At 36.9% G+C, this 26,631-nt stretch overlaps 1 protein-coding gene across 2 annotated transcripts; it reads left to right on the top strand.

Moving 5' to 3' along the window:
* The first annotated feature begins 3,972 nt into the window (after positions 1 to 3,972).
* cers1 (ceramide synthase 1) lies at positions 3,973 to 26,254 on the top strand. Of its 2 annotated transcripts, none has more exons than XM_053513199.1 (7): positions 3,973 to 4,901; positions 18,501 to 18,660; positions 21,013 to 21,193; positions 21,567 to 21,728; positions 23,174 to 23,321; positions 24,251 to 24,390; positions 24,784 to 26,254. In XM_053513199.1, exons 1-7 carry the CDS (start codon positions 4,671 to 4,673, stop codon positions 24,821 to 24,823), a joined length of 1,062 nt encoding a protein of 353 aa, XP_053369174.1. In that variant the 5' UTR covers positions 3,973 to 4,670; the 3' UTR covers positions 24,824 to 26,254. The 2 variants fall into 2 exon arrangements, with proteins under 2 accessions (XP_053369174.1, XP_053369175.1); XM_053513200.1 differs by lacking the exon at positions 3,973 to 4,901 and adding an exon at positions 14,244 to 14,277.
* The last annotated feature ends 377 nt before the right edge of the window (positions 26,255 to 26,631 follow it).

Below are 26,631 nucleotides of genomic sequence, written 5' to 3'. Positions count from 1 at the left end.
CTGAACTGGTTGATTTTTAAGTTATCCATATAATAGTAATTTATAATTAGAGCTGTCAGATTTGAGGGTTTTAGAGTCAGATTTTTTGCCTTAAGATCACTAGTAAAGGTTTAGTGAGCTGAGCCATTCTTTCTGCTTTTATTATTTATTTTTTAGGTTTCTCATATTTTGACCTGTGTGTACCAAAAAAATAAATTAGTTAAAAAAGTAAGTAAATAAATAAATACATTAAGCACATTATTATACATACTGTATATACAGTGCCTTGCAAAGGTATTCATACCCCTTAAACACCATGTGATAGACCAACACAAACTGGCATATAATTCTGAAGTGGGAGGAAAATGATAGATGGTTACAAATAAAAATCTGAAAAGTGCAGCGAACATTTGTATTTAGCCCCCTTCACGCTAATACCCCTAACTAAATTCCAAAGGAACCGATTGCCTTCAGAAGTCACCTCACCAGATGGAGTCACCAAAGTCCACCTGTGTGTAATTTAATCAGAATTTTTTAAATCTAGCCAAAAATGTCACAAATTTAGAAAAGTCATACTGTATTGTTGATCTGCATCTAGCAAAGACAATATTGACATAAATGAAATTGGATCAAGATCAGTTCGTTTAGAGATCACCAAGGCAGTGTTAGGATCTGTGTGTACTTGGTTTGGTCTATCCTCAGCAAATTTATATGTCAGTAAAATCAACTCAGCTGACTGTCTTAATGCCCTACTGTAAATGTAATCTATGTTTTCTTGTGTGTGTTTTTTTTTTTTAATAGCTCCGACAATTTGGTCAGCTCATTATATTCATCAAAGGATGCAACCTACAATTTTCAATTAAAATAATAGTCATTTGTTTTTAATGAAGGTCTGATAATATTTAAAGTGCCTCCAGTTCATGTTCTTTGACTTCGGTTAAACTTCATCATCATTCCGGGGACTTAATGTGCTTGAAAAGTTTTTTGGTTAGGGCAGTGGGTAAACTATTTTTAGTTCGGTCCTCTTATTTAATGATTACGTAATGAATGTTGGGTTTGTGTGGCTTTATATATTAGGCGCAATCATTTGTTTTAAGTTCATGCCAAAACCCTGCTAAAATTGAGATTAAACTGGGTTAACTGGCTTAAACCCACCCAAAAAAAAAAAAAAAAAAAACGAACAGAGTTAGGTTATTCACGCTGACTGATGGTACTTATGGGTAACCTAGTAACTTATATAAATGTAAAACTACTGACCTAATTTCATTTGTAGACTTTAAATTATATATAAAAACATGCATTTACCTAAGCTTGTGATATTTTTGAAGTTGCTAAATTGAATAGAATAAAGAAACACAGAAATACTGTATATAAACCACACAGAGAGTGGATCACACTGTACACTGCACACTAACACACTGGAAGATGCATGCCTCTACGGTATGATGGCACAAATCTTACTAAAATAAAATGCCATGTACTGAATAAGATCCTCTTTGCACATTTATAAAGTTGGCATCTAGTATGTAATTAATTTTGCTTAGAATATGAGACGCCAGGATTGTTTACCCTTCAGCATGTGTTGTGAATAGTGGACACATGTACACTAGGGGCGCTATATACATCACAGTATAGTATACAGTATACATACAGTATATATTGTATATATGTGTCCTCTACCAATAACCCAAAATATCAACCTGATAGATGCTAAGTTACATTTAATTTGCAACTTTTTGGCACATGCGCTTATCCAGAGCGAATTACATATTTTTCCTCATTATACATATGAGCATTTGAGGGTTTAGGAGCCAGTCAGTGGCAGCTTGGTGATGTAAGTATGAACCTGGAACCTTCTGATCAGTAGTCCAAAGCCTTCACCAATGAGCTACCCGTGACCCCACAGCTGATCAGTATGAAAGTTTTTTTGCATCAGATTACACCAATGAATAAAAGGCCAGCACTTCAAATAACAAATTACAACAGCAAATGGCAATAAAATCACAAAATAATAAATATTCACGCTAAATAAATTATCAACTTATCATAATAAGCTTCCATACAAGAGATCAAGACAGTAACACACCAAAACAGAGCCAGAAAAAAACAAGGTGAAGAAGTACAATAAAAAATAATTAATATAAATAATAATAATAATAATAATAATAATAATAATAATAATAACAATTATTATTATTATTATTATTATTATTATTATTATTGCTTAAATAAAATAAAATAAACAGATAGGCATGTATTGATAGGGGCCTATTCAATGTAATTACAAAAGACAAAGCAGGTTTTAGTTTTTTCCTTTCTGCATTTTTGTAGAAAGTTACTTACCTTAATACTTAGGCTAGAGGTTCAATGACATGCAGATTAGATTAATTGGCAATTCCAATTTAAGTTTGAGAATTTATGAATGAGTATCCACACCAAAAACATCAACACCAAAAACAAATCCCCAAAGTTAAGGTCAAATCCAGAAAAGTGACCGTATATGAATCTGTGGACATATTTCTGAAATTTATGGCCATGATCCTAATATAAATGTATTAAAGTTCAAGTGAGCACTAACAGAACCTAGTGTCCTCAAAGTTTATTTATTATTTACTTAGAAAACGTTTCGTTGGATAACTCAAACGATTTATCTTATGTCACCTTCACTTCATTTACCATAGAAAGTATCTGAGGTTAATGGCCAAATTCTACACTCATAAATGTACATTTTCTAAATCACATTATAAACTATTGTTTTTCTTTGTAAAATCTAATAGAAAACTACAAATGTTTTTTGTTATTGTCTCAACATTCAATTTTAAAAATGTTTAGATTATACAACACATATAACTTTACACAATAAATAAAAACAGTATTCATAAAAATTTCAATAATGTTTGAAAACTGTTTTATGCAGCCAGTAGTTTTAGTATGCTGATTAGGCCCAACCTCCCTTCCCATGGCACTGAGATCATGTGACCTGAGACCACATTATAATTTTTTTTCAAAACAACCATTATCGCGGACTATGAGCCAACTTGCAAAAAAGGATGCAAGCTTTTTACAGAATCTGCAAAGAAAAATCTTTCCTTGTTGGGTTTTCTGACATCTTGTTCGTTTTGACAGCTTGTCTCATGACAGTTACATTTGCATACTCATTACTCATTTTACCATCTGTCAAAGATGGGCGTGTACATAGGATCATCCTTGACTGTGTTCAATTACTGTATTTTAGTGTTTATACAACAAATTGTATTTTCTACAGTGACTTCATTAATTTTTTTCCCCTTCATTATAATATACATTCTTACACATTTTACAAATTTTGAGAACCATGTATGGGGCGGCACAATGGTGTTAGTGGCTAGCACTGTTGCCTTGCATCTCCAGGGTCCGGGTTTGATTCCCAGCCAGGTTCAATTCTTGCTTCTGTATGCGGGCAGTTTGCATGTTCTCCCCATGCTTGGTGGGTTTCCACTGGATACTCTGGTTTCCTCCCACAGTCTAAATACATAAAAATTAGGCTAATTGATGTTCCCAAATTGCCCGTAGTGTGTGTATGTGTGTGCCCTGCGACGGATTGGCACCCTGTCCAGGATGTACCCGTCTACCTGTAGTCTCCTGGCATATGTTCCAGGCCCCCTGTTACACTTTAAACTGGATTAAGTGATATAGATGATGAGTAATATAGATGAAGTTTTTACACCTGAATCTTGTATGCTGCGTTTTTATTCTGTAAATATTGTTTTAAAATGTTAACAATTAAACATTTGTATTTTTTAAGTAGCCACCACACTTTGTTCTTCTTTTTTTACGGCGGTTAGCATTCAGTAAGTTGCAGACTGCTTACAAAGTGTGTTCACACTGTGGATATTTGGGAGACCCGTTACAGAGGGCTCGTAACGCGACGTCATGACGTCACGACGCAACGTCGGCCACGCGCCCTCTTTTTTTTTTTTTTTTTTAAAGCGTGATGTATGTTGTATGCATTTGCGAACGCGGACACTCAAACAGGAGCACCTGTAGCTGCGGTTCATACGTGCTTATATACTTTTAAAAGAAATAATAGTAATATTTTTTTTAGGAGGATGTACAGCGAGGTATACTTAAAATAAACCCGTTTAAAAAATAATTTTTAGTTAAAAAAAAAAAAAAAGCACAATGTGGGCTGAAAGCGGATCATCATTATCATCATCAGCAGCCGGATTCTCACACAGCCGCGGACTGTTTAGGATTTTCACTTCTTTTATTTCATTATAGCTCAGTAACAGATTGGAGATTTGAGCTGCAGACAGACATGTGGATGTCTTCTCATGAAGCGCCGGGGCGGCGATCTAACGGGAAATAGCGCGCGCGCGTCCGCCATTTGTTCGGAGCGTTAAAGGCGCTTTTATTCACTTTACCTCATTATACTGCTGTGCATCTTCCTTATCATTTGATATATAAATTTTTATATATATATAAGACAACGTAAATCATTCGGTGGACCTTTATAATCTATTATAACCTGGATGTCTAATAAAGGTGTGCATTATTACACAGATAACCCATTTTAAGTGGAAGGACATACAGATTCTAGGTCCTACTGTGAAGTTTAAAGCCTCAAATCTTCCCTTAAAAGAAAGCTTGCAGACTTAAAAACACATTATTTAACCTCTTTTAAAAAAAAAAGTCCAGGTGTGTTCGAAAGCATGTCAGGCGTGTCAGTGGAGGAGCCCATGCCGGGATACCTGCAGCTCTTCTCCACAGCATGCAGGGTTTCACTGGACGCCTACAGAGACTGTAAGGACTGTGGCATCAGACTGTCCATACAGACCCTGCTGGACCATGCATACCTCACCCCTACAGAAATCATGCTGTTCTTTCTCTGCGTGGTGATCTGGACCAGTCTGAGATGGGCTCTGACATCTCACCTGTTTGTGGTAAGTTGCTCCATGGTCAGGTTTGCTTAGTCCGTCTAATATCCAACACACAATTATTATAAGGATATACAGTAGATTACACTTGTGGTAGGTGCTGAAGAGTTCAATACTCAAGTGCTCATCTATGACACAGATCCAACCTCTAAAATTCACAGGTTAAAATGTACAAGGCATGCACATACGAAAACTCTCACAAAACATGGGTACACATACAAAAGCATGTATTAAAACAAGATGAACATTTTCATTATTTGATTAATTGAGTAATCCTGCACAGACTCTATGACCTGTTACTGACCCACCCTTAGTTAAAACATTTAAATATTTTGATTTACACAGGTACGAAAATTTCCATGAAGGGACTCAACTGTAGCATCTGCCAGAAGCTAAGTGTTAATATCGGCTTTGAGGGTAGCTCAGTAGTTAAGGCATTGGACTACGGTTCGGAAGATCCCAGGTTCAAACCCCACAACCACCAAGTTGCCACTGTTGGGCCCTTGAGCAAGGCCCTTAACCCTCAACTGCTCAGATGTATAATGAAATAAATATGTAAGTCGCTCTGGATAAGAGCGTCTGCCAAATGTAAATGGATTCTCCTTGTTTTCCATTTTGCTTTCTGCACATTGTTTCGGAAAAAAGTGACGAGTGTGGTCCTTTTGTGTTTTTAATCATTTTTTAAATACTAGTTTGCATGATTATAATACGTTATAATTGGGCCAGATCACAGTTGCACTCTTCATTATTGTGGATGTGTACATATGGATATAGTTTGCATGTTTTTTTTGTTTGTTTTTTTTACTTTCTTTGCAAGTTCTACAATAGGGTATCCAAATCTTAAACTCTTAGTATTGCACCTGCTGACCAATCCTCTCTTTACTTCCTTACTGACTTGGGTGTACAGTCTTCTTTAGGCAGTTTTTATTTTTTAATATTGAAATAAATAGCACAATGCAGGATATTTAAAATATACTTCTTTAGCATTGAGTTATTTTTTCTAAATCTCTAACATCTTAATTGTACGATGTTGTTTTTGGAAATATGACTCATGATTCTTATGAGTCATTCTTATGGAACACAATTTTTGTATGCATTATTAAAATTATCTGTACGACAGAACATGTCCCTTGGACTGGTCCAACTTTTTCTTTTTTTCCCTTGGACTGGTCCAACATTTTCTGTTTCTTTTGTGATTAGATTATGAACTGTGATCAAAGGTTAGTCAGTTACCCTGTGGAATTAGTATCAGGACAAGCTGGTTACTATGCTGAAAGTGCATATGCAGCAGAACTTCCTGAAAAAGCTCTAGCCCTAAAGACAGAGAGGATCATGGGAGGACATGGCAGTTCTTATTCAAAACATGACATGCATCTGTGTACCTTGTTTTGGTCTAAGGTTTTGTCAGCTCTTTATTTTCATTAGGATAAAAAATCAATACGTAAGCGTTCACTTTCTCACTAAATATTTCAAACGCTTCGGTAATGCTAGCCGGGTGTCTAACACTGCATCTTTATTAAACAGCATCCAACCTGGAGAGAGTGAGCAGTGATACATGAGATTGTGTTGCAGATAGTGTGTGTGTGTGTGTGTGTGTGTCTGTCTGTGTGTCTGTCTGTCTGTCTGTGTGTCTGTTTGTCTGTCTGTGTGTGTGTCTGTCTGTCTGTATATTTGTGCATCTGTGTGTCTGTTTGTGTGTGTGTGTGTATGTGTCTGGTAGTTCAAGGCTTCCCAGTTTAATGAATTATCTGAGAACTTTGACCACTGTATCAACAGCTACAGTCCTGCTTATCACGGTTCATAAAGCTCAGTTACTGTGTGGTATTTTGTTGTAAACCTCATCTTAGGGAGATAATGGGTACAACATGATTTATACTTATGTTTCCTTTATTGTCTAAATTGCTATAATTGCATAGGGGTGTGTGTATATACTGTAAGTAGTATAATAAGAATAAATATTTAAACCACCTAAATATAAATATTTAAACCACTTTTTCCCTGTAGTATTAGATTTATATTACAGTAGATTATAGATTTCTAATCAACCATAACTTTGAATCAATTAACCTTAAAACCACCTAGGTTTTAACCACCTAGGTTTTGGTGTGTGGCTCTGGCCCCTTAAGGAGTGGCTCTGCAGGACCTCTGGGTGTGTGGTGTGGTGTCTGGGGCCAGGATGTTAACAGTGAATCCTTTAGATGGTGTGGGTTGTGGGTGCAGCTTCACAAGCAAGTGGATCTTTGGTGGCGAAGTCAGCAGCCTTGGACTCTTTGCCTACTGGGCACTGTGTGTGGTCAGGTTGTGGTGCAGTGGGTGTACTGGTGCCTTTCTTTCATGGCCACCATTGACATTTTGGTGATTAGTGTTGCATTTGGCTTTTCTGTGGGATTGGACCAGACTGGCTGGTCTTTGGTCCTTGCCTATACTTGTGTGTGTGTAATAAATATATATACGCATGGGTGAGATCTTGTCACCCCTGATCAGTATTATTCATATCACCTGTCAGTGGTCATAATGTTATGGCTGATCGATGTACAAAAGTTGGGTAGTGTGGGCAGGGCTGCGGTTTGTTTAGGTTTTAAAAGCAATAGTGTTCATTTAGCCCAAGCACCCTCTTTGCAGTTGGACCGCATGAGTAGTCTTGTATTTTGGGGAATCTGTTTATTAAAACTTATTGCAAGTTATTGTAAGTAATCAATTCCTGGCACATGTCCTTATCTTTCTCCAAGTTTATCTGTGTTTTTTTTCTGATTCAGTCTTAAAGGTTTGTATATATTGCTGCAACAAATCCACCCAGTTCAGTGGACTTCAAATCCCTGCTGTTTAATCTTGGATATGTTGGATATGTGTCATGAGTCTTGGGATGCAAAGGGCAAGTTTTTTTTTTTTTTTTTAAGTTGTTTTTAAATACTAACCCAAGCTACACAATTTCATCAATAATGATGCAATGGTGCAGATACAAATTTAGATTAATTTGCTGATTGTAATATTTAGTAGCGATGCAGAATTAATCGCATTAAATTTAAACTCACAATATGGACCTGTGCAATTATTTAATCGCAAAAGGCAGCAATTTTTTTTTAACAGGTACAATACGTTAAGTAAAGTCTTTATTTGTCACATATTCATTACTGCACAATGAAATTCTTTCTTTGCATGTCCCAGCATAGCTGAGGGTCAGAGCGCAGGGTTATGGGCCTTGCTCAAGGGCCCAACAGTTGCAACCTGGTGGAGCTGGGGATCGAAACGTCGACCTTCCGATCAGTAACTTTGAACCAGTACTTCCCCATTTTATATATATATATAATATATATACAGTATTTTGTATATGTGTATATATATATGTGTGTATATATATACTTTATATATATATATATATATATATATATATATATATATATATATACACACACACACACACACACACACACGTCATGTCAGTGTTTTTTAACAGTCAGTTGTACAGCTGTTAGGATTTTCAGCATTTTCAGGATGAAGCAGTCTATTTTTTTTGGTAACATTATGGGCTCCATTTTTCGTGTCTTATTAAATTATTAAAAGCTAATTATCTATATTAGATAGACAAGCTATTGTTTAATCACAGTGTCAATTGTTACCACACCACTGTGGTGAAAGAGGAATACATTGGGATGTGCTGTTGTTAAGAAATAAACCCATTTATAGTTGTTACATTACATGAACCACTTAATCAAATAATCTATTTATTTATTTATTTCCCCCATAACTGACATAATTTACACTCTTGAAAAATCCATGCAGTCAAATGTTGCTGCTGAGTTTGACCAACTGCCTTTTACCTTCTATTATTTGGAACACAGCAGGTCATTTACATTGAATTTGTTAGTGTAAAAAGTGTTCATCCTCCAGGCATGGCCTGACGTTGATTGAAAGGAAGCGACATGATGAAAAGGCTTGGGGACTTATGGACTCATTTATTAGTCTGCTGTCTCGTTTCTCATCTAAGTTCTGAAAACATTATTTCCAAAGCAGACTATGCTGTCCAAATGTTTACATCCCTGTTTTATCTCTTTGAAAATGAGTGCTCTTGAGTTTACCAAACCCAAACATACAACTACAGATGACCTGCCGTAACCCACAGCATTTAGTCTGAAAGTCCGCTAAAAAAATCACTCAGGCGTGTGTTTGTTGATTTCTTTTTAAAAAAATTTTATTTATTTATTTTTTTGCATCAGATGGGTGAAAGGTACACCAATACAACGTGATATGATTTTTTGATTATATTTTCTGATTTATTTTGTTTTTATGCTAGACTAGATTTGCTTTTGAAACTTTGCAGTCATTTGGAAGTAAAATGTTTTTGCCAGTTTAATACTTTGAGGAATTGCATATACAGGAATTGAAAATGGCAGGTGACTTGCATTGAGAGAGATTGTCCGTCCAAGCCCACATTGCTAGGTCATTTCGTTCCTGTATCAATTGTCATTAGTAGGTTATGGTTTAGTCTAAGCTGTGGTTTCTCCAACAAATGCAAAACTAGCACCTGTCTTTTCCATAATGGGCACAAGTTGGCACATAGCAATTATGTGTGACAGCAGGGATGCACACAAAGGATGCAGTGCTCTGGATACAATCCAAAACCAGGATTTTTTGATGATATTTTGATGATGTATTAGGTTAAATGACATTAGGTTTTTGCATTTTACTAAAACGCACACATTGTCCTTAAGCTCCTCCTCTCTTCCTTTCCGTGATACAATCACTAGTTTTGATTAGTACTTTATAAATTTAAAAAGAAGTTGTCTTTATTATTCCAAGCGTGTTTGTTTGGAAAAGCAGTTGTTTATTATTGTTTAATAATTTTATGATTAAATCTGGAAAAATAATCCTTTCAAATAGCTCACATGCTGACAGTGCTATATTATGTGTTGCAGAGATAATTGTGAAGCGTTCATTGTTCACATTAATCGTAACAGTGCTAAGTGATTAGTTCATACTATAGCAAGTAGCAAGCCTGAGCAGCACACAAAGTTTTAGTGGCTAGTTTCATGCATCTTAAAGGAAGCATGTGTTATCATTAGTCTTCCCAGTGTTGTTAGCAGTGGTTACTGGGAAATAACTACTGGGAAATTGGAAAAATGTCTATGATATAAATGTCAAAATATCTATAAGACGATTGCTGAAGGGCAAGACCTAAAGTATAGTTCATAAACAGCCATTTTAGCTGAGCTACATAGAAACAAACTCGAGCTACCAGGCCAGTAAATGTTAGGCAAATCCTGCCTTTACCATGTTTTAACCCGATTCTTTGAAGCTCTTGGAAACCTGTGGGATTTTGTACCGTGTACAATACTTAGCAAAGGTCTTTCAAATAAGACTTTTGCTAAGTACTCATTGGAATAAATGCTGTAGAGCAAGAATCTCTTCAAAAAAAAAGAAGAAAAAAAACTAAAAGTGGTCACTTGTATTATGTGTCGCTTTCTTTTCTTCCGTACAAATATTGTTGTGGAACAACTGCATTTCATTGGCTTTTCACATATACTTTACACAATGACAAAGTTCAGTCTAATCTAATTCTGATTTTTTTGAAAATCAGAAATGTCTGGAGAGAATTTCACAATTTCATGTGGTATAAATATTTTGTAGAAATCGGGTTGTAAAGACATCCCATAAAGATCTTTTCAGCTATCGAGTTTGAAACTGGGAGCAATACATATAGATAAAGGTTTAAATCAATATGTCAAAGAAGCAACCCTTCTAATGCTTTTAAGCACGTTATCTTGTTCAGTTTATGCTTTTGCCTTATGGCCTAGTAATTATCACACCGCACTTGTGATAGTTGTGTAATAAGGTGTATATGACATTATAGTGTGATGAACATGTGCTCGTATAGATCATAAAGAAATGCCATTCTGTAACTTATATGCAGATCCTATGTGACTTTCTGACATGCTCCAACACCATTACTAACAGACACAAGTATGGAAATGTGATATACCTAGTAATGATTGAAGAACTTTTTTTTCTGTTTTTTTGTACACTACCTGTCTAAAGTTTGGACATATCTTCTATCTTCAGTTTTTTTTTTTTTTTTATTCCTTTCTTTTGTAGTAGGTATTAGATTAAAGTTGTATGATAATGTGGTGATAAATGTCATTAGTTCACCACCTGCCTATATGGCATGATATTTTTAGATTAACACCCCCAGGGCTCACATGGGTGTGATCTGTCATGGTAAATGACTGAACAAATAAATAAAGAGTAAGGTACTTTCTCTTCTACACAATTAGTTTGGGCTGTAATTCACATTAACTGGGGTATAAACCTGGAGCCATTGTGCAGATCACTAAACCATCAGATTATGTTGCACTGTCTGTGTATTATTAATGACAAACAATGAAACAAATAAGGCCATGCCAGATTGCTGCCAGTTGCCAACAGGTGAAATGACTGATTGAAGTGCAAACTCCATGGGGTCAGTTGGCAGATGTGTTTGAGTGTCTTCTTTGTGATAGAGAAATGGTGTATTGCTTGTAAAGATGAGTTTTTAAAACCCAGTAGCTCCAAAAGGCCAGCTGTCAACCCCTCTGTCCTAATCCTCTACAACAGAGCTTTGATTAAAGAGAACAAGAGAAGCCTTGTGAAAATAAAAGAAAATAAATTGCACATAAAGGCTAGTTATGATTAAAATAAAGATATGAATAAGGCTATATACAGTATACCACCAGAGTGTGTAAAATACTGTTTCTGGAATTCTAATGATGGGTTAAAGCCATGCATTGTATCATATTTAAAAGCGTTTGATATTGTCAGGGGTTTTACTTTCATTCTCAGAAGTAACTAACTGCAGGTACAGTAACTGGCAGTTTTTATATCTTTAATATATTTATATATTTACCGAGTACTAAAGGCCAGTACTCCTTAACTGTTAAACACTTCTGGGTTTTTCTTAAACATTCTTTGAGTGTTTGCGCGGTCATGTGTGCTGGGATGGAGCACGATGCTGTTACTGGGTAAATCTCGAGGCAAAGTTATGAAAGTTTAGCTCCCTAGCTCCTGTACAATTCAATAACATGAAGCCTAACATTAGCTAAGCTCACCTCAGAAATGTCAGGTTACCTCAGTATAACGATTAGTGGAAACACACCAGCCTCACATATTTAACACTGTCTGTTTAAATAACCTGTAATCTAACTAAACTTTTTTTTTTTTTTCAGTCAGTGTGGATCTTCAAAGTTGTCTTACCTGTTGTTTCAACAAATACCACTATAAGAAGTAGGGCCAAAAATACAATATTAATTTATTCAACATTTATCGAGCTGGACTTTTTATAGTGTGGTAGGAGCAAATCTTGGTTGAGTTTGTTTAAAATTGTAACAAAATAAAAAAAATATATAATGTTTATACAGTGGGGCAAAAAAGTATTTAGTCAGCCCCCAGTTGTGCAAGTTCTCCCACTTAAAAAGATGAGAGATGCCTGTAATTTTCATCATAGGTATACCTCAACTATGAGAGACAAAATAAGAAGAAAAGAAAATCGTAAAAATTACAAAAAAATAAAAAATAATAACAAAATTAAATCTCAATACTTTGTTATATACCCTTTGTTGGCAATGACAGAGGTCAAACGTTTTCTGTAAGTCTTCACAAGGTTTTCACACACTGTTGCTGGTATTTTGGCCCATTCTTGTTGATGTTTTGGGGCTATCGCTGGGCAACACAGACTTTCAACTCCCTTCACAGATTTTCTATGGGGTTGAGATCTGGAGACTGGCTAGGCCACTCAAGGACCTTGAAATGCTTCTTACGAAGCTACTCCTTTGTTGCCCCTGCGGTGTGTTTGGGATCATTGTCATGCTGAAAGACTCAGCCACGTTTCATCTTCAATGCCCTTGTTGATGGAGGGGGTTTTCACTTAAAATCTCACGATACAAGGCCCCATTCATTCTTTCCTTTACGCGGATCAGTCGTCCTGGTCCCTTTGCTGAAAAACAGCTCCAAATCATGATGTTTCCATCCCCATGCTTCACAGTAGGTATGGTGTTCTTTGGATGCAACTCAGCATTCTTTCTCCTCCAAACGCAACTTGAGTTTGAGTTTTTACCAAAAAGTTCTATTTTGGTTTCATCAGACCATATGACATTCTCCCAGTCTTCTTCTGGATCATCCAAATGCTCTCTAGCAAACTTTAGATGGGCCTGGACATGTACTGGCTTAAGCAGGGGGACACATCTGGCACTGCAGGATTTGAGTCCCTGGCGGCGCAGTGTGTTACTGATTGTAGCCTTTGTTACTTTGGTCCCAGCTCTCTGCAGGTCATTTACTAGGTTCCCCGTCTGGGGTTTTTGCTCACAGTTCTTGTGATAATTTTGCGTGGAGCCCTAGATTGAGGGAGATTATCAGTGGTCTTGTATGTCTCCCATTTTCTAATAATTGCTCCCACAGTTGATTTCTTCATGCCTATGTGCTGCTTAACTATTGCGGATCCGTTCTTTCCAGCCTGGTGCAGGTCTACAAATCTGTTTCTGGTGTCCTTTGAGAGCTCTTTGGTCTTGGCCATAGTGGAGAGTTTAAGTGACTGTTTGAGGTTGTGGACAGGTGTCTTTTATACTGATAACAGATGCCATTAATACCAAAATACAGATGCAATTAATAGGTAACTAATGGAGGTCAGAGGAGCCTCTTAAAGAAGCTGTTACAGATCTGTGAGAGCCAGAAGCCTTGCTTGTTTGTAGGTGACCAAATACGTATTTTACCAAGGAATTCACTTAATTCATTAATAATCCTACAATGTGATTTTCTGTTGTCTCTCATAGTTGATGTATACTGTACCTACAGTATGATGAAAATTACCGGCCTCTCATCTTTTTAAGTGGGGGAACTTGCACAATCGGTGGCTGACTAAATACTTTGTTGCCCGACTGTATTGGATATTTTTTTAAAAATCGTCATAGTTACTGAATTGCAATAAAAAAACGAATCGGCATCTAGGTTCCACGATAACTTCGTATCGGGGGCACCTGGTAATTCCTGTGCCTGGACACTCTTACGGTAAATCACCAGAAGTTGTCCTACAGATGGTTCAGTCAGTGTCTGGATTGATGCATTTTATCTTTCTCCAATCCTTTGATACTTAGGAAAGCTTTGTTAGTCCTTTTTTTCTTCTTTTTCCCGCTAATTAAACTAAAGGCTATCAAACCATCAGAGACTCATTTATTTACAGAAACGGTTTGCGGAGATGGTTTTACTCCCCTGGCCTTTCTGCTCCACCCTTTAAGAGGACGTGTGTGTGTGAGATGCATTTGATTAAGATCACTTGGACCACAGTAAGCTTTATTAAACAACATTTTAAGCATGCTGTCTGCTTTGGAGATAACACAGAAAGGCTGAGAGGAACGTTATGGTGAGGCTGCGTTTTTTTTTTATGTCTGTGGAAACTGTATGTTTCTCAGCGGAAGTGTCACTTTGTCAGAGAGGAAGTAGAGCAACTACTTTTAGGTACTGGCAGCGCTGTGTACATGCACTCAGCCTACTTTCTGCAGAGAGTACAACTGTGAGAGTTGCAAGAAGGTAAAACTGCCTATCCCCTGTAGTTATGTCTCAGCCATCTGGGTTTTTTCAGACTATTAAAATTTCATAACCATTTCCTTGACTGCAGGAAAAGGAAATGGTTCACTGCTGATAGCATAAACTGCTGTAATGTAGGAGTTGTTTACAAACATAAAGTGTATAAACAAATGATGGAACAACAAGAAGAGAAAGAATTGCGTAGGAAATTAGAAATTAAATGCATGATACCAATAGTTGAAATTGAGGGCAGAAAATGTAGCATGCTAGTGAAACCCATGGGATGCCCGGAACAAATGAGCTTAGGCAAGCTTTGTTTGCATGATGCATTCATCAATATTGTTTGTCTATTTTCCATGTGTATGACACAATGAGCAGAGTCTCTGATATGTGATTACGTCAGGTTGTTTGTGAAAGCCAGCCAAAAGTCATGAAGCATGCTGAGACCTTATGATTTGCAGTCCTAGACCTTGGACTCGCTTAAGGTGTTTCTTCCAGCTATGGTATTGACTAGGGGCGCAATGATTAATTGACGTTATCGATTAAAATCAATAATAAGATTAGTCGACAACAGATTTAATGGTCGATTCATTTATGACGTCTCCGACATGTAGGTGTCAGGCTTACTGAAGTGAAGCAAGTAATTGTGCGATGGCAAACACTTTGAGCAAAAATCTCCTGAGTGGGCGCCTCCGAGTAGCGCAGTGTTAAAGTCTTCGCCCTATCATCCAGAGAGCATTCCAAAAGATGCGGTCTGCTGGCGTCACATTGCTTTGAGGAAACATGATAGTCTTTGGCCCTCCTGACTGGGTGGTAGTAGTAGCCTTAATGTGGAGCGCCCTAGTAACGGGGAGGAATTGGACACGACTAAATTAGAGAGAAAACCAGGAGGGGAAAATAGAGTGTGGGAAATTTCACTCTAAACCCGAGAAAAACTGCCGCTGGAAAGTCATTCTGTTAGAGGGGGCGTGGCTGCTGTGTGAAGGACACGAGGGTCAGGTTAGTGGGAAAGGATTCACACCTGAAGAGAAAGTGGATTTTCACTGACTATATGTCGCTGCAAGTCACAGCGTAATTAGCCGCAGAGTAATTAGCCATCTTCTCCTCAGAGGTGTGTTCTTTTCCCACATACCTCGCTCTCCAGCCCTTCACACTTCCCTTTGCTAGACTCCTCTCAGCTTTCTTGACATTTCAAATTAATTCTCATAAATCTTTAAGCTTTAATTCATTTAAGCTTTGATTAATTTTATTTTTAATGCATCTACTTACGCTTTTTCTTGGTTTAAATTTTGTTTCATCAGGAAAGTTAAAAACCTTCATCTTCATTATCGTTTTTGTTACAACAGTTACCACATGTACTAAATTACCTTAAGATACAAAAAGCTGATGGCCAAATAAAAGCTATTGAGTACTTGAATGATGATGAATTGATGAAAAAAAAAATTGTTGCAGCCTTAGGGTTGACGAAAAGGCCAGTGCATAAACTTGCATTGCATTCTGATTGCAAAAGAGGAATCAGAGTTGTTGATCTGGTCAAGCCAGTATTTCACAGAAAATGGGCTGTCTAACTATTATATGTATACGTGTACGTGTATGTGTGTGTATATATATGTATATGTATATATGTATATATGTATATAATGTGTGTGTATAATGTAGAACTCCGAGTTGGATTACCTGTCATCATCATCAACAGTTTGAGTACTGTATGTGTTTAAAAGATGGAGCTGGAGTGTTAGGTTGAAGAGGAGTATAGGGACAAACTGATGACAGCTGGTCTCTATAAATACTCCCAGGATGATAGGATGCATGTGGGATTAGTATTTAGCCCTCTCGCAAAACAGCCAGCCGTCTGAGCCGACCAGAGACACTGCACTCCAAAGTGGACTGTCTCTCAGACTTATGAGTATTTTGTGGCTTAATTACAAGAGTGGTGTCATTTGATGCCTTAGTGTGGTTGATGTCCCAATTTCCCCCCTGGCTTTCACTCACTCTTACAGCACTAATTGTAACAAGGTAAACCTGAGATCACTTTAACACGACATCTACTTTTAACATGAGCAGAGAATGCTTGGTCATCGTAAATAGTTATCATTCATGTCTCGTAATGCAATAGCCCAATGTCTGTATGTAGGACTGGGCAGAACAGAGAGTCTTATCAAGGAGAGATAAGAATGAAGATAGCATTACTTGTAGTGACACGTACACACGTACATACACACCTATAGACTGTAACTTAACAAACCGCACAACCTTAAAGCTTTCACCAGGAAAAAGCCTTCATGTCTATCCCTAATATAACTCTTACCATGCCCAGCCAAAATATAAATAAATAATAAATCACCACCTGGATGTACTGTCAAAGGCTTCAAGCAGCAGTCCGCCTCCCCCATCATGAATACAAGATAATGGATAGAAATTAATGCGACTCTGTATAGTGAAAGGATGCCACGGTGAATGCGAGCCGTAATCAAAGCAAAAGGCGGTCCAACAGAATATTAGCGTGTTAATGTGTTGGCCAGCCGGTGTATTTCTAAGGTCTGACCTTAAACAAAACAACCAGACTTTACTGATGGCCTGGTAATAGATTTGATACATCTAATTTAACTGCTGTTATATGTTTATATGTTTAAAACCATCATCAAAAATGTATAAAAAGTTCAAATGCAAAGATGTGCAACTACCAAACTATAATTTTAGCACTCATCACACTCTACGAGATCCCTATGCAATATCGCTAGAATTTTACAATGGGTCAAAAAATAAAAAATAAATTCACCACAGCCGTTCATGTTAAAACACAAAGTATCTGCTCTTTACATCTCACTCCTTTGCATATTTTCTCACTTGGCATGCAGAAATGTGCCATGAAGCATGTCCTACGTTTTTAGCACTTGAAGTATGTGATCTGAGACAAATCAGCGATGGCCGTTTTTTTCTTCTTTTTTTTTAACCTTCCAGTTCCTCAAAGCAGAGGAACTTGAAGAGTCAGTGAGAACCTTAATACCAAGGTCTTGTTTGTAATGTGCTGTTAGTAGTTAGTGTCCATTTACAGGAATCTGAGACCAGTATGTACTGTCCAAGAACACTTTTTATGTACATAACTCTGTTATATGGATATATTTAATAAGGAAACATAAACAGCACAAACCTTTACCAAATGCTAAACTAAATTTATTGAAATTAGAAATTAAAGAAATTAGTGACAGTCACAGCTAAATAAATGATGAGAGAGTGTTATAAAAACTAGTTTAAATCATTTTGTGCGTCACATACTGTACACCAGTTATTTACACCTTTTTTCTACTGCATGACATTTCATAGTGTTACAGCTCTACGTTAACTCTGTTTAACAACTCGAATCTGTGAACAAAAAAAACAACAACCCAGAATTCACAGCATGTTCAATTCACGTCCTGAAGTCGGGTTGATTCAGTGTCAGATCACTTACTTAGCAAGGTTTATGAAGTGAGGTATACTGTAACTGGAAGTAAAACTGCAAAAACGTTTTGCTAGTTTTATCACTAAGTAAACAGAAATCAGAGATTATTCGCCAGCAGTGATTCTGTAAATTACTTCAGATTAATAAAAAGCAAAAAAAAAAAATAATTAAAATGACAAAAGAATTTGGCCTAGCCAAATAAGCCAAGCTATGGTTAGCAGGTTAATCTAGTCTACTTTAGCTCTACTTGACTGTAATAACAAACGTTTTGTTTTTACACAGCACTCAGTATAGACTTCTTCCAAATGGGAGAGATGTCAAAAATCCAATAAAGGACAAAAAAAGTTACATAAAATGCTAACATTATCTGTATGGTGGTGCAAAAGCACAAATGTTGTGTGCATACATAGCATTTTATTTCTTATGGTATGCCACTAAGCAATTAGAAAAGCATGCCGTCAGTACAAAAATCTAAATTGTCAGAAAGGCCTTTTCTAATGATTCTGTTCTGAAGTGCTGAAAATGTTTTCTTCTGGAAATAATTTAAAATGCTCAACAGAATTGCACTTAATATTTTTAATGTTAAATGCTAAGAATCTGCATGTTGTCTGTTGCAGCCGTTCGGCCAGTGGTGTCGTCTGCATCCCAAAGATGTGGCGAAGATGCCAGAAAGTGCGTGGAAGCTGGTCTTCTACACAATGTCGTGGTCCTACAGCACCTACCTGCTCTTCTTCTGCGACTATGGTTTCTTTCACAACCCATCTTCTGTCTTTTACAGTAAGTTGCTCATTTTCTGTAACGGCAGCTATGATACCAAATCACTGGTTAATATATAATAAATGCGCCCATTGTAATAAATTGTTGTTTCTATAATGACAAGTCATTCACGGGCACTTGAACAGCAGATGATTTGCAGGGCTTGTGTATACATACTCGTGTGCTCATGCACTTGGATATCTGAAAAAAAGAGGCAAGGTAAACAGGCAGCACATAGGAAAAGATTTAAATATCGATTCAGAGCTTTAAAAAGGGAAGACAAACAAGACTATTTCACATATAATGCTGCATTATGTCCTAATTGTATTTAATTCATCGCTTGGAATGATGCAATTTCTGATCTTTATGTTTTGTTAGAATCAAACAAGCAGCTAACAAGGATGACTTATAGTGTACTTTCTTTTCTTTTTGATTTAGCAAAGAAATATGCCTGTATAATGTTTTAGGTAGGGTATGTTAAACGAAGGTATATGCTTCCTTTTTTTTCCTTATGTGTCTAGCAAATAATGCCCAGTTTGCCACTGTTTGCTAGTTACATTTATAATAAATGGTAGAAAAAGTTATCTTTTTACTTTACTGAAAAAAAGACTTAACTATGACTTTGATTAAATTTTATTTGAAAAATGAATCATTGAATCATTCAAACTTTGCTCATTGTTGCAAAGCAGCTTTACAGAATCAAAGGAAAATTATGAAAATGTGTATAAAATGTGAGAAAGTATGTATAAATCAAAATATCCAGATTGTCCCTGATGAGCAAGCCGAGGCCGATTTCAAACCGAGCAATGATTTTGGCATAATGATACACCCCTATTATACAGACATCCTACATCCAGACATCTGCCCTTAAAGCATCAGTGATGGAAAAAACAGTATTCTGGTCACTTAGCGCTAATCAGAGTTTTTCGGGTAGGCATTTTATGTGAGCATTGTGTATCGTGCTGGGAAACACTTATTTATTGTTGATGTTGAAAGCACTCCGGCTCTTAGCTCGAGTGCAAGAGGAGAATGTGATCGATAAACATTAGCAGACTTAATGCATGTAATTAAACTAACAGCTTTTTAGACATCCTCTGTGGTCATTCTCTCCCATCACCCTTACATAACTTTAATGATTAATGATGCAGTTTTTAAAAGACAATTCTCCATCATTCATCTTTTTTTTTTTTTTTGGATGTAGGGTGAAATGGTCTGGTGAAAGCCCCAAAGAAATGTCAAATTTTACTGAGAACTAAAAAGAAAAAGTTATTTTCTTCACCTTCTTTTTTTCCAGAAACTAACAAATAATAAATATATTACAAATGATCAATTTCAAAGACGAATAAAACCGGAATGAAAATGAATGACCAGTTGGGCAGGGTGATGGTTACAGTACCTTAGTCATATGTTTCAGAGACTACAGTAAGAAACGTAATGTTTAAACCTAAACATACATTTAAACAAAGCATATATTTAAACAATATCTAATGCTTTCATTACTTTATTTTGAGGAATATCAGTGAGTGACAAAAAACTGAAGGGTCCTACATTTTTCTATTTTTTTAACACGACATAGGCCTTGGATCTCCCCCAAAGTGTCTGTTAATGCCCCAGCTGAAATACTCCTCAGATAACGCATTTTACCATTTCGCAAACTCCTTCTGTTTCACTCGTCTACTGAATGCACCATTTCACTGTCTCTGTAAATGAGCCAATGCTAAACCGTACTTCAACAGAGAACAGCAGAGCTGAAAGAAGCTGAGCAACAAGCTTGGGGAGAGTATCTTCTTTCATGAGGTCACATTAGGGGGAAAACTAATTGGCTAATTAGTTCTAGCTTTTTTTTTTTTTTTTTTTAAGATCACATCAAAATAGGAAACCAGAAAACATACCACTTTTTAAAAAAGAATTTCTATTATTTTGGTTTTAAAAATTAATATTGAAACAACTAGCTTTTTTATGTAGAAATGTGCATGAAAAAAATGATGCACAGATTGTAAACACATTTGTCACATTTAAATTGTACATATAGTTCGCAAGATTTATGGTCTGTCATCTTAATCAAATAATTTAATTTGACCACACATGTTTTTTTAAACCAGTTTTTGGAGCATAAGGTTGCAGAAAAATAATCAAGTTCCAGGTGGTAAAAGCAGATGTTCTGTGGGATCTTAAAGGGGTATACCAGCCAAAAAAGTGTGGCGTTGGAGCTGCCCTACTTATTTCCTGTTCTCCTAGTTGGGTTTCTTAAGTGCTTCCTCAGACTGATATAGTTTTACAATGTTAACATTATCTTTCCTGATCCTCCACCTAAAAAAAAAATTTGAGTCTTGTAATCGATACTGTATTAATCCATGAATAATTGATCAATAGATTGGAAGAGTGGGATGCAGGTGCCCATGGACATCACAATTGGTTACTTGATCCAGGGGAGCTTCTACGGCCACTCCATCTACGCCACTATGTACATGGATGCATGGAGGAAAGACTCTGCCGTCATGCTGCTGCATCACTTTATCACTCTAGCGCTGATTGGGTTCTCCTATGCCTTCAGGTCAGAGAACAGAGAGAACACAGTTGTGAATACATTAGTGGTCCATGTCTCGGAGTCTTAAAATCTCCTTTACAATGTTTAGATAGGAAGAAAAGAAAGAAGTTACTGATGAATACAAAGCTAATATGTTACTCAGGACGGATATTAAATGTCACACTTTATCTACTTACTTTACTTACTTACACCTTTTAAGTGTTGTCGTAATGTTTTTATTGTCCTGTTACAGAATTTCCATTGTTTAACACTTTAGACTTCTGTTAATAAATTATACAGCATTGAGGTTGCAAACTTTTCATGTGTCTCTCAGACTCTGTTTCTTTACACTAAGTCTACTAATGTTGGTGCATTTATCTTCTTCTTATTCTTCCTAAAGGTATCATAATATCGGGCTAGTCGTGTTGTTCCTACACGACTTAAATGATATTCTGCTAGAGTTCACAAAACTCAACGTCTACTTAAAGATCCGTGGAGGAAAATTCTACCTGATCAATGATGTCTTGTCCAGTGTGGGCTTTTTGGGCTTCGGCGTCACATGGTGAGTCCTGCACATAAAACACAAACTAGATTCCAGCACAAAAAAAAAATTGATAAATAAAATATTTCCACTGTTCACCTTATTCACTCACACGCTTGTGATGTGACACTCAGTCACTCAGCAGAGGCGGAAAAGAAAACATAAAACATGATCTGTGATCAACAAGACAAACTTGCTCATTATCGTCTCATCGTCTATACCGCCTTACTCTGTACAGAGTCGCCGGGGCCTGGAGCCTATCACAGGAGACTTGGGGCATAAGGCGTGGTACACTCTGGACGGGGTGCCAATCCATCACAGGCCACACACATACACACATGCTTATTCCCACACTATGGGCAATTTGGGAACACCAGTTAGCCTAATCTGCTGGTCTTTGGACTGTGGGAGGAAACCGGAGTACTTGGAGGAAACCCACCAAGCGTGGGGAGAACGTGCAAACTCCGACCTGAGGCAAGAATTAGCGCCTCCCCACAAACTTAATGAAAACTTTAAGTAAGCAAAAGACATACCGGAAGCCCTTAAAAAGATATAAAATATGGATTCCACATTGTGCACAATTGATGCTGGTGCACTTGATGATTGTACTTCGACATTCTGTTTGATTTGTCATGAACAGATGGATTATAAAATGTTTCAGAAACGGATGTTGCAAACTTTAATTAAAATAATAAGTTAATGTGTTTTTGGTGACTGCATATGCTATAATGTTTTATTTCTCTCAAACCAGAACAACGTGCTAACCATTACAGGACAATTGTTTCATTTTCCACGATTATCTTCTTTTTGTTTCTCAGTTCAGTTCTTACCTTCAATGCACTCCCCATCAGCCACAGCTATCAGCAAGCAGGGTGTAGGCTAACATGTTCTTTATCCAAGGCATGTTAATCCGCCAACTGCATCTGTTCGGCCTGTTGTTAGAAGGCGACGTAACAGTCTTAGGAAAAGCGCCACCCGCTCCTTTCGCTTGCGTGAGCCATTCCACTCTCTTCAGTCCCAGATACAGATGGCTGTAGCATCACCTGCGCTACTTTTTTTCCATTTATAGTAACATTAATTGTTGTGGAACAGTTACAAAACAACTTGCTGGTCTCACTTGCATTATAGCGGTAATAAACAGTCATTTCTCTTTCTTGTCACCGTAATGAGCAGAGCAGATTCAGAGAACTCACTGTCTAACATTATCTAGACCAACATGAACCATCAACCATGATGTTGGAAAATGAACCAACATCATCCGACCAATTAGAACCTAGAACTCAACAATGATGTGGTATAAACCTGGATAAACTAAACGATTGGTTTAAAGTTATTTGAAATGAAGACATTCATATTTGTAAATATAAGTATCCTGTGTGCATTTTTATTGTTGCTGTTAACCATTGCTTTGGTTTTATTCTCACTATATTTTTGACAGTTGTTCCCGTTTTTACTCTCCTCCTCAGGTTTTGGTTCCGACTGTACTGGTTCCCCCTCAAAGTGCTGCACGCCACCTTCATCACCAGCCTGCAGTCCGTCCCCAACATCCCTTTCTACTTTTTCTTCAATGCCTTGTTGTTTGCACTGCTGCTCATGAACATCTACTGGTTCCTGGTAAGGCAGACACTGTGACTCTAAAAATAAACTGTCAAAATTTTTAGCACGCCTAATTTAGCCACTGCCTTTAAGGCGGAGGTCACCTGAGAGCACCTGATCATTAATGCAAAACACAAGCTGTAATTTTGCTATGCAAAACAAACTTTCTTGACAAAGAGACACATCCACACACACACACACACACACACACACACACAGTCTCCAGTGCATTACTATTTTTATCCTTCTCCATCAACAAATCATAATCACTTTATTATCACATTGCATGCAGATAAGTGCACTATTTACAAAGTTAACACATTGAACTTGCCAGCGTTAGTTTTTGACCACTGGTTTAAAGTCAGTCCTGCGTAAAATTTGACAAATAATTGTAATAAGTTGCTTTTGCGATTAAATAACTGCAAAGGTCTATAATTGCGATTATAATATGATTTAATGTTTTTTTTTTTGTTTTGTTTTTTATGGAATTAAATGTGCAGCAATAATCGTGTTTAACCCATAAAAGCCTAGAGCCATTTCTCCTTTCAGGGAACCTATGCATGTCATAAATCAGCCCAAATAGACCACATGCAACAATTTTAGTTAAAAGCCCAATGTGATGTATGTCATAGTCCTATTTTCTTAATTAGTTTTGTATTAGTTCATTTAAGACATGAAGGCAGACCAGGCTAAATCTAAAAGATAAGCTGTTATTAAATTATTATAAATGTTAAATTGGATGATGCATATTTTTAGTAACGAAAAACTAAATCGTCATGGGTGCACAAATTTACACAGTCATAAACCTTGAATTTAAGATTTGTTTATTGGCGATGCCAGAATCAACGCAACACTCATGGTGTTCTTTAATGACACATTCCTGTGGGGAGTCGAGACGTGAGGGAGATCATTCACTTAACTCACCCCCACTTGTGTGTGCTATGCAGTTCATCCTGCAGATGGTGGTGAGGGTCCTGACTGGGCAGATGACGGGAATCAATGATGTACGAGAGTATGAAGAAACCGAGACACAGGAATCGGTCAAGGCCGAGAGGCATGACTCAGGAAATCAGCACTCTGGAGAAGGGTGAGCGAGGGGAAATAAAACTGATTTATCAGTGATTTTTCTTTATCAGATTTGTAACTCATTACACAAGTAACACTTGCTGTGTTTTGGATTATCATAGGGTCTGATAGACTTGTGGAGACTGCTAGTTTAATAAGCTCTGATGCATTCGATCAACTGTAATGTGGTCTCATAGGGTTTGCCCGAGTCTGGGTTTATACAGTCTCATAAAGTCTGATGAAGCCTAATATTGTCTAACTTTACCTGACCTGCAGGACATACAAATAAGGTCAAAGTGCCGACTTGCATGTGGCTGGCATGAGGCCTGGCTTTATCTTTCCCACTTTTAAGCAACATGATATACCAAGGACATTCACCTCATTCAGCTCTCTGTCTGTCTCTCTCTCTCTGTAGGAATCACACACACAATGGAATCAACAAAAAGCATCAATAAGAGCCTCAGTACCATCACCTGCTGGCCCTCTACAGCAGTTGCAAGGAACAAAAAAGGGCAGTTCAACTAGAACACGCCATCTGTACCAGAGGAACAAAAATAGTCACTGATCGTTTAATGCTGTAATCTTATTATTATTTTAATGAAAATGTGAATTTTATTTCAGGGGATTTGTGTGTAAATGTTGTAAAACAGATAAAAGTGAAGGAAAGGTTTTATCGTCGTGTATGTGTAAGTTGTTTATACCAACATGGGGCTGTTTACTTTAAGCTGGTTAATTCAGCCTCTGTTTGTGTGTTTTTTTTTTTTTTATAAGGGTATATAAATTAGATATACACTGAAATTTCCTCTTAAACAAAGAACTGTATGGTTTAGCGTTGTACCAAATCACCCAAAAATTAACCAATCGCTTAATGAACATCCCCAGTGCACCGCTCAGGAGCCTTTTGGATTAAAACCCCTTTATGTTTTGAATCAGAGAATTTTTATATGGCCCATCTTCTTGGAAGTTGACTTTGAGTACTCACACTAGTATTCCACAATGTGCTGTGATGACCTCATTTGCTTTTATCTAAGGCACCTTTAAACATGGCTACTCTGTAGTAGAGCTTACCCAGAAAAGTCTTTTACAGTCAATTAATGTTTACTGGATAAACTATAAAAGCCTTAAAATCATATTAAGCCTATAATAATTAAAGTGTTTTGGAACATTCACATATTAGCCAATACCTGAAAAGCCCAAATCTGTTCACATTAGACGTTTGTGTGTACAGTGGAACCTTGGATTGCGAGCACAATTCGTTCCGGAAGCGGGCTCCGACTACGGGTATTCCAAAATACTCGTAAACCAAATTTAATTTTCCCATAAAAATAATAGAAACTTAAATTATTCATTCCACAGCTCAAAAAAAGAAATACATAAAAATAATTAACACAAAATATAAAGTAAAAATAAAACAAATTAACCTGCACTTTACCTTTTAAAAAAAGTAAAAATAAATCCCGACAGATAAGTGTTTCCGTTTATGCACGCAGGCGCTGTGTTTGTGTGTGGAGCTAACATAAGAGGAGACTCTTACTTTTTCAAGTCAAAATTTATTTAAAATATCTGCTCGTCTTGCGGAACACTCGCAAACTGCTACTCGCAGTCCGAGGTGTCACTGTAATTAGTTATCACTTAGAGTCCTGTTGCTACATTTATTTGTGTTATTTAGGCTTGCATCTTTCAGTGTCTTTAAACATGTGACCATGTGACTGCTTTTCTTTCAGAGCAGTAATTCACCACTGGTTTTCACTATCTTCTAATAGTTTTTTTTTCTTTTTGGAATATTTAGTACTTTCTAGAAAAGAAAAAAAAAACTTAAGAATTATTCTCTGGGCTACAAACACTGCAATGCTACACGACATAGATTATAACTAAAGCAAGTCCAACAGGTTAAAAAGTAATGTATATTCATGCAGGTTGTCTATTTTGCAGTGGTTAAAGGTATTTATTATGTGTGCCAAAAAAGAACCTGATGTACATCGATTTTATTAAATCCATTTAGACCACTTTGTATTCTGATTAGTCAGGTGGTATTGATTATTCCTATAGTAGTCCAGGTTTGTATGGATATTAATGTTAAGCTTATTGACAGGTATGTAACACTGCTGTGGTATGAGAACCAAACTTTTCAAAATATTCTGATATTGAAAAATAATCGATGTTGGAGTGGTAACATTACCTCTGCTTTACATACAGTGTGTTAGTCATGTTAGAGCCCTCATCAGTGTCCGTCTACGACCACAGCACTGCTATTAGCTAGTTT

Source organism: Clarias gariepinus, chromosome 15 (genome assembly GCF_024256425.1).
Source record: "Clarias gariepinus isolate MV-2021 ecotype Netherlands chromosome 15, CGAR_prim_01v2, whole genome shotgun sequence".
Taxonomy (NCBI): Eukaryota; Metazoa; Chordata; class Actinopteri; order Siluriformes; family Clariidae; genus Clarias; species Clarias gariepinus.
The sequence above is the reverse complement of the archived record's forward strand: the minus strand, read 5'-3'. Positions and strand labels throughout refer to the sequence as shown.

Coding starts and splice junctions, on each gene's coding strand:
- cers1 (XM_053513199.1), top strand. CDS start 4,671: ATGTCAGGCGTGTCAGTGGAGGAGCCCATGCCGGGATACCTGCAGCTC. Junction 4,902..18,500: donor TGACATCTCACCTGTTTGTG/GTAAGTTGCTCC, acceptor TGTCTGTTGCAG/CCGTTCGGCCAGTGGTGTCG. Junction 24,391..24,783: donor AATCAGCACTCTGGAGAAGG/GTGAGCGAGGGG, acceptor CTCTCTCTGTAG/GAATCACACACACAATGGAA.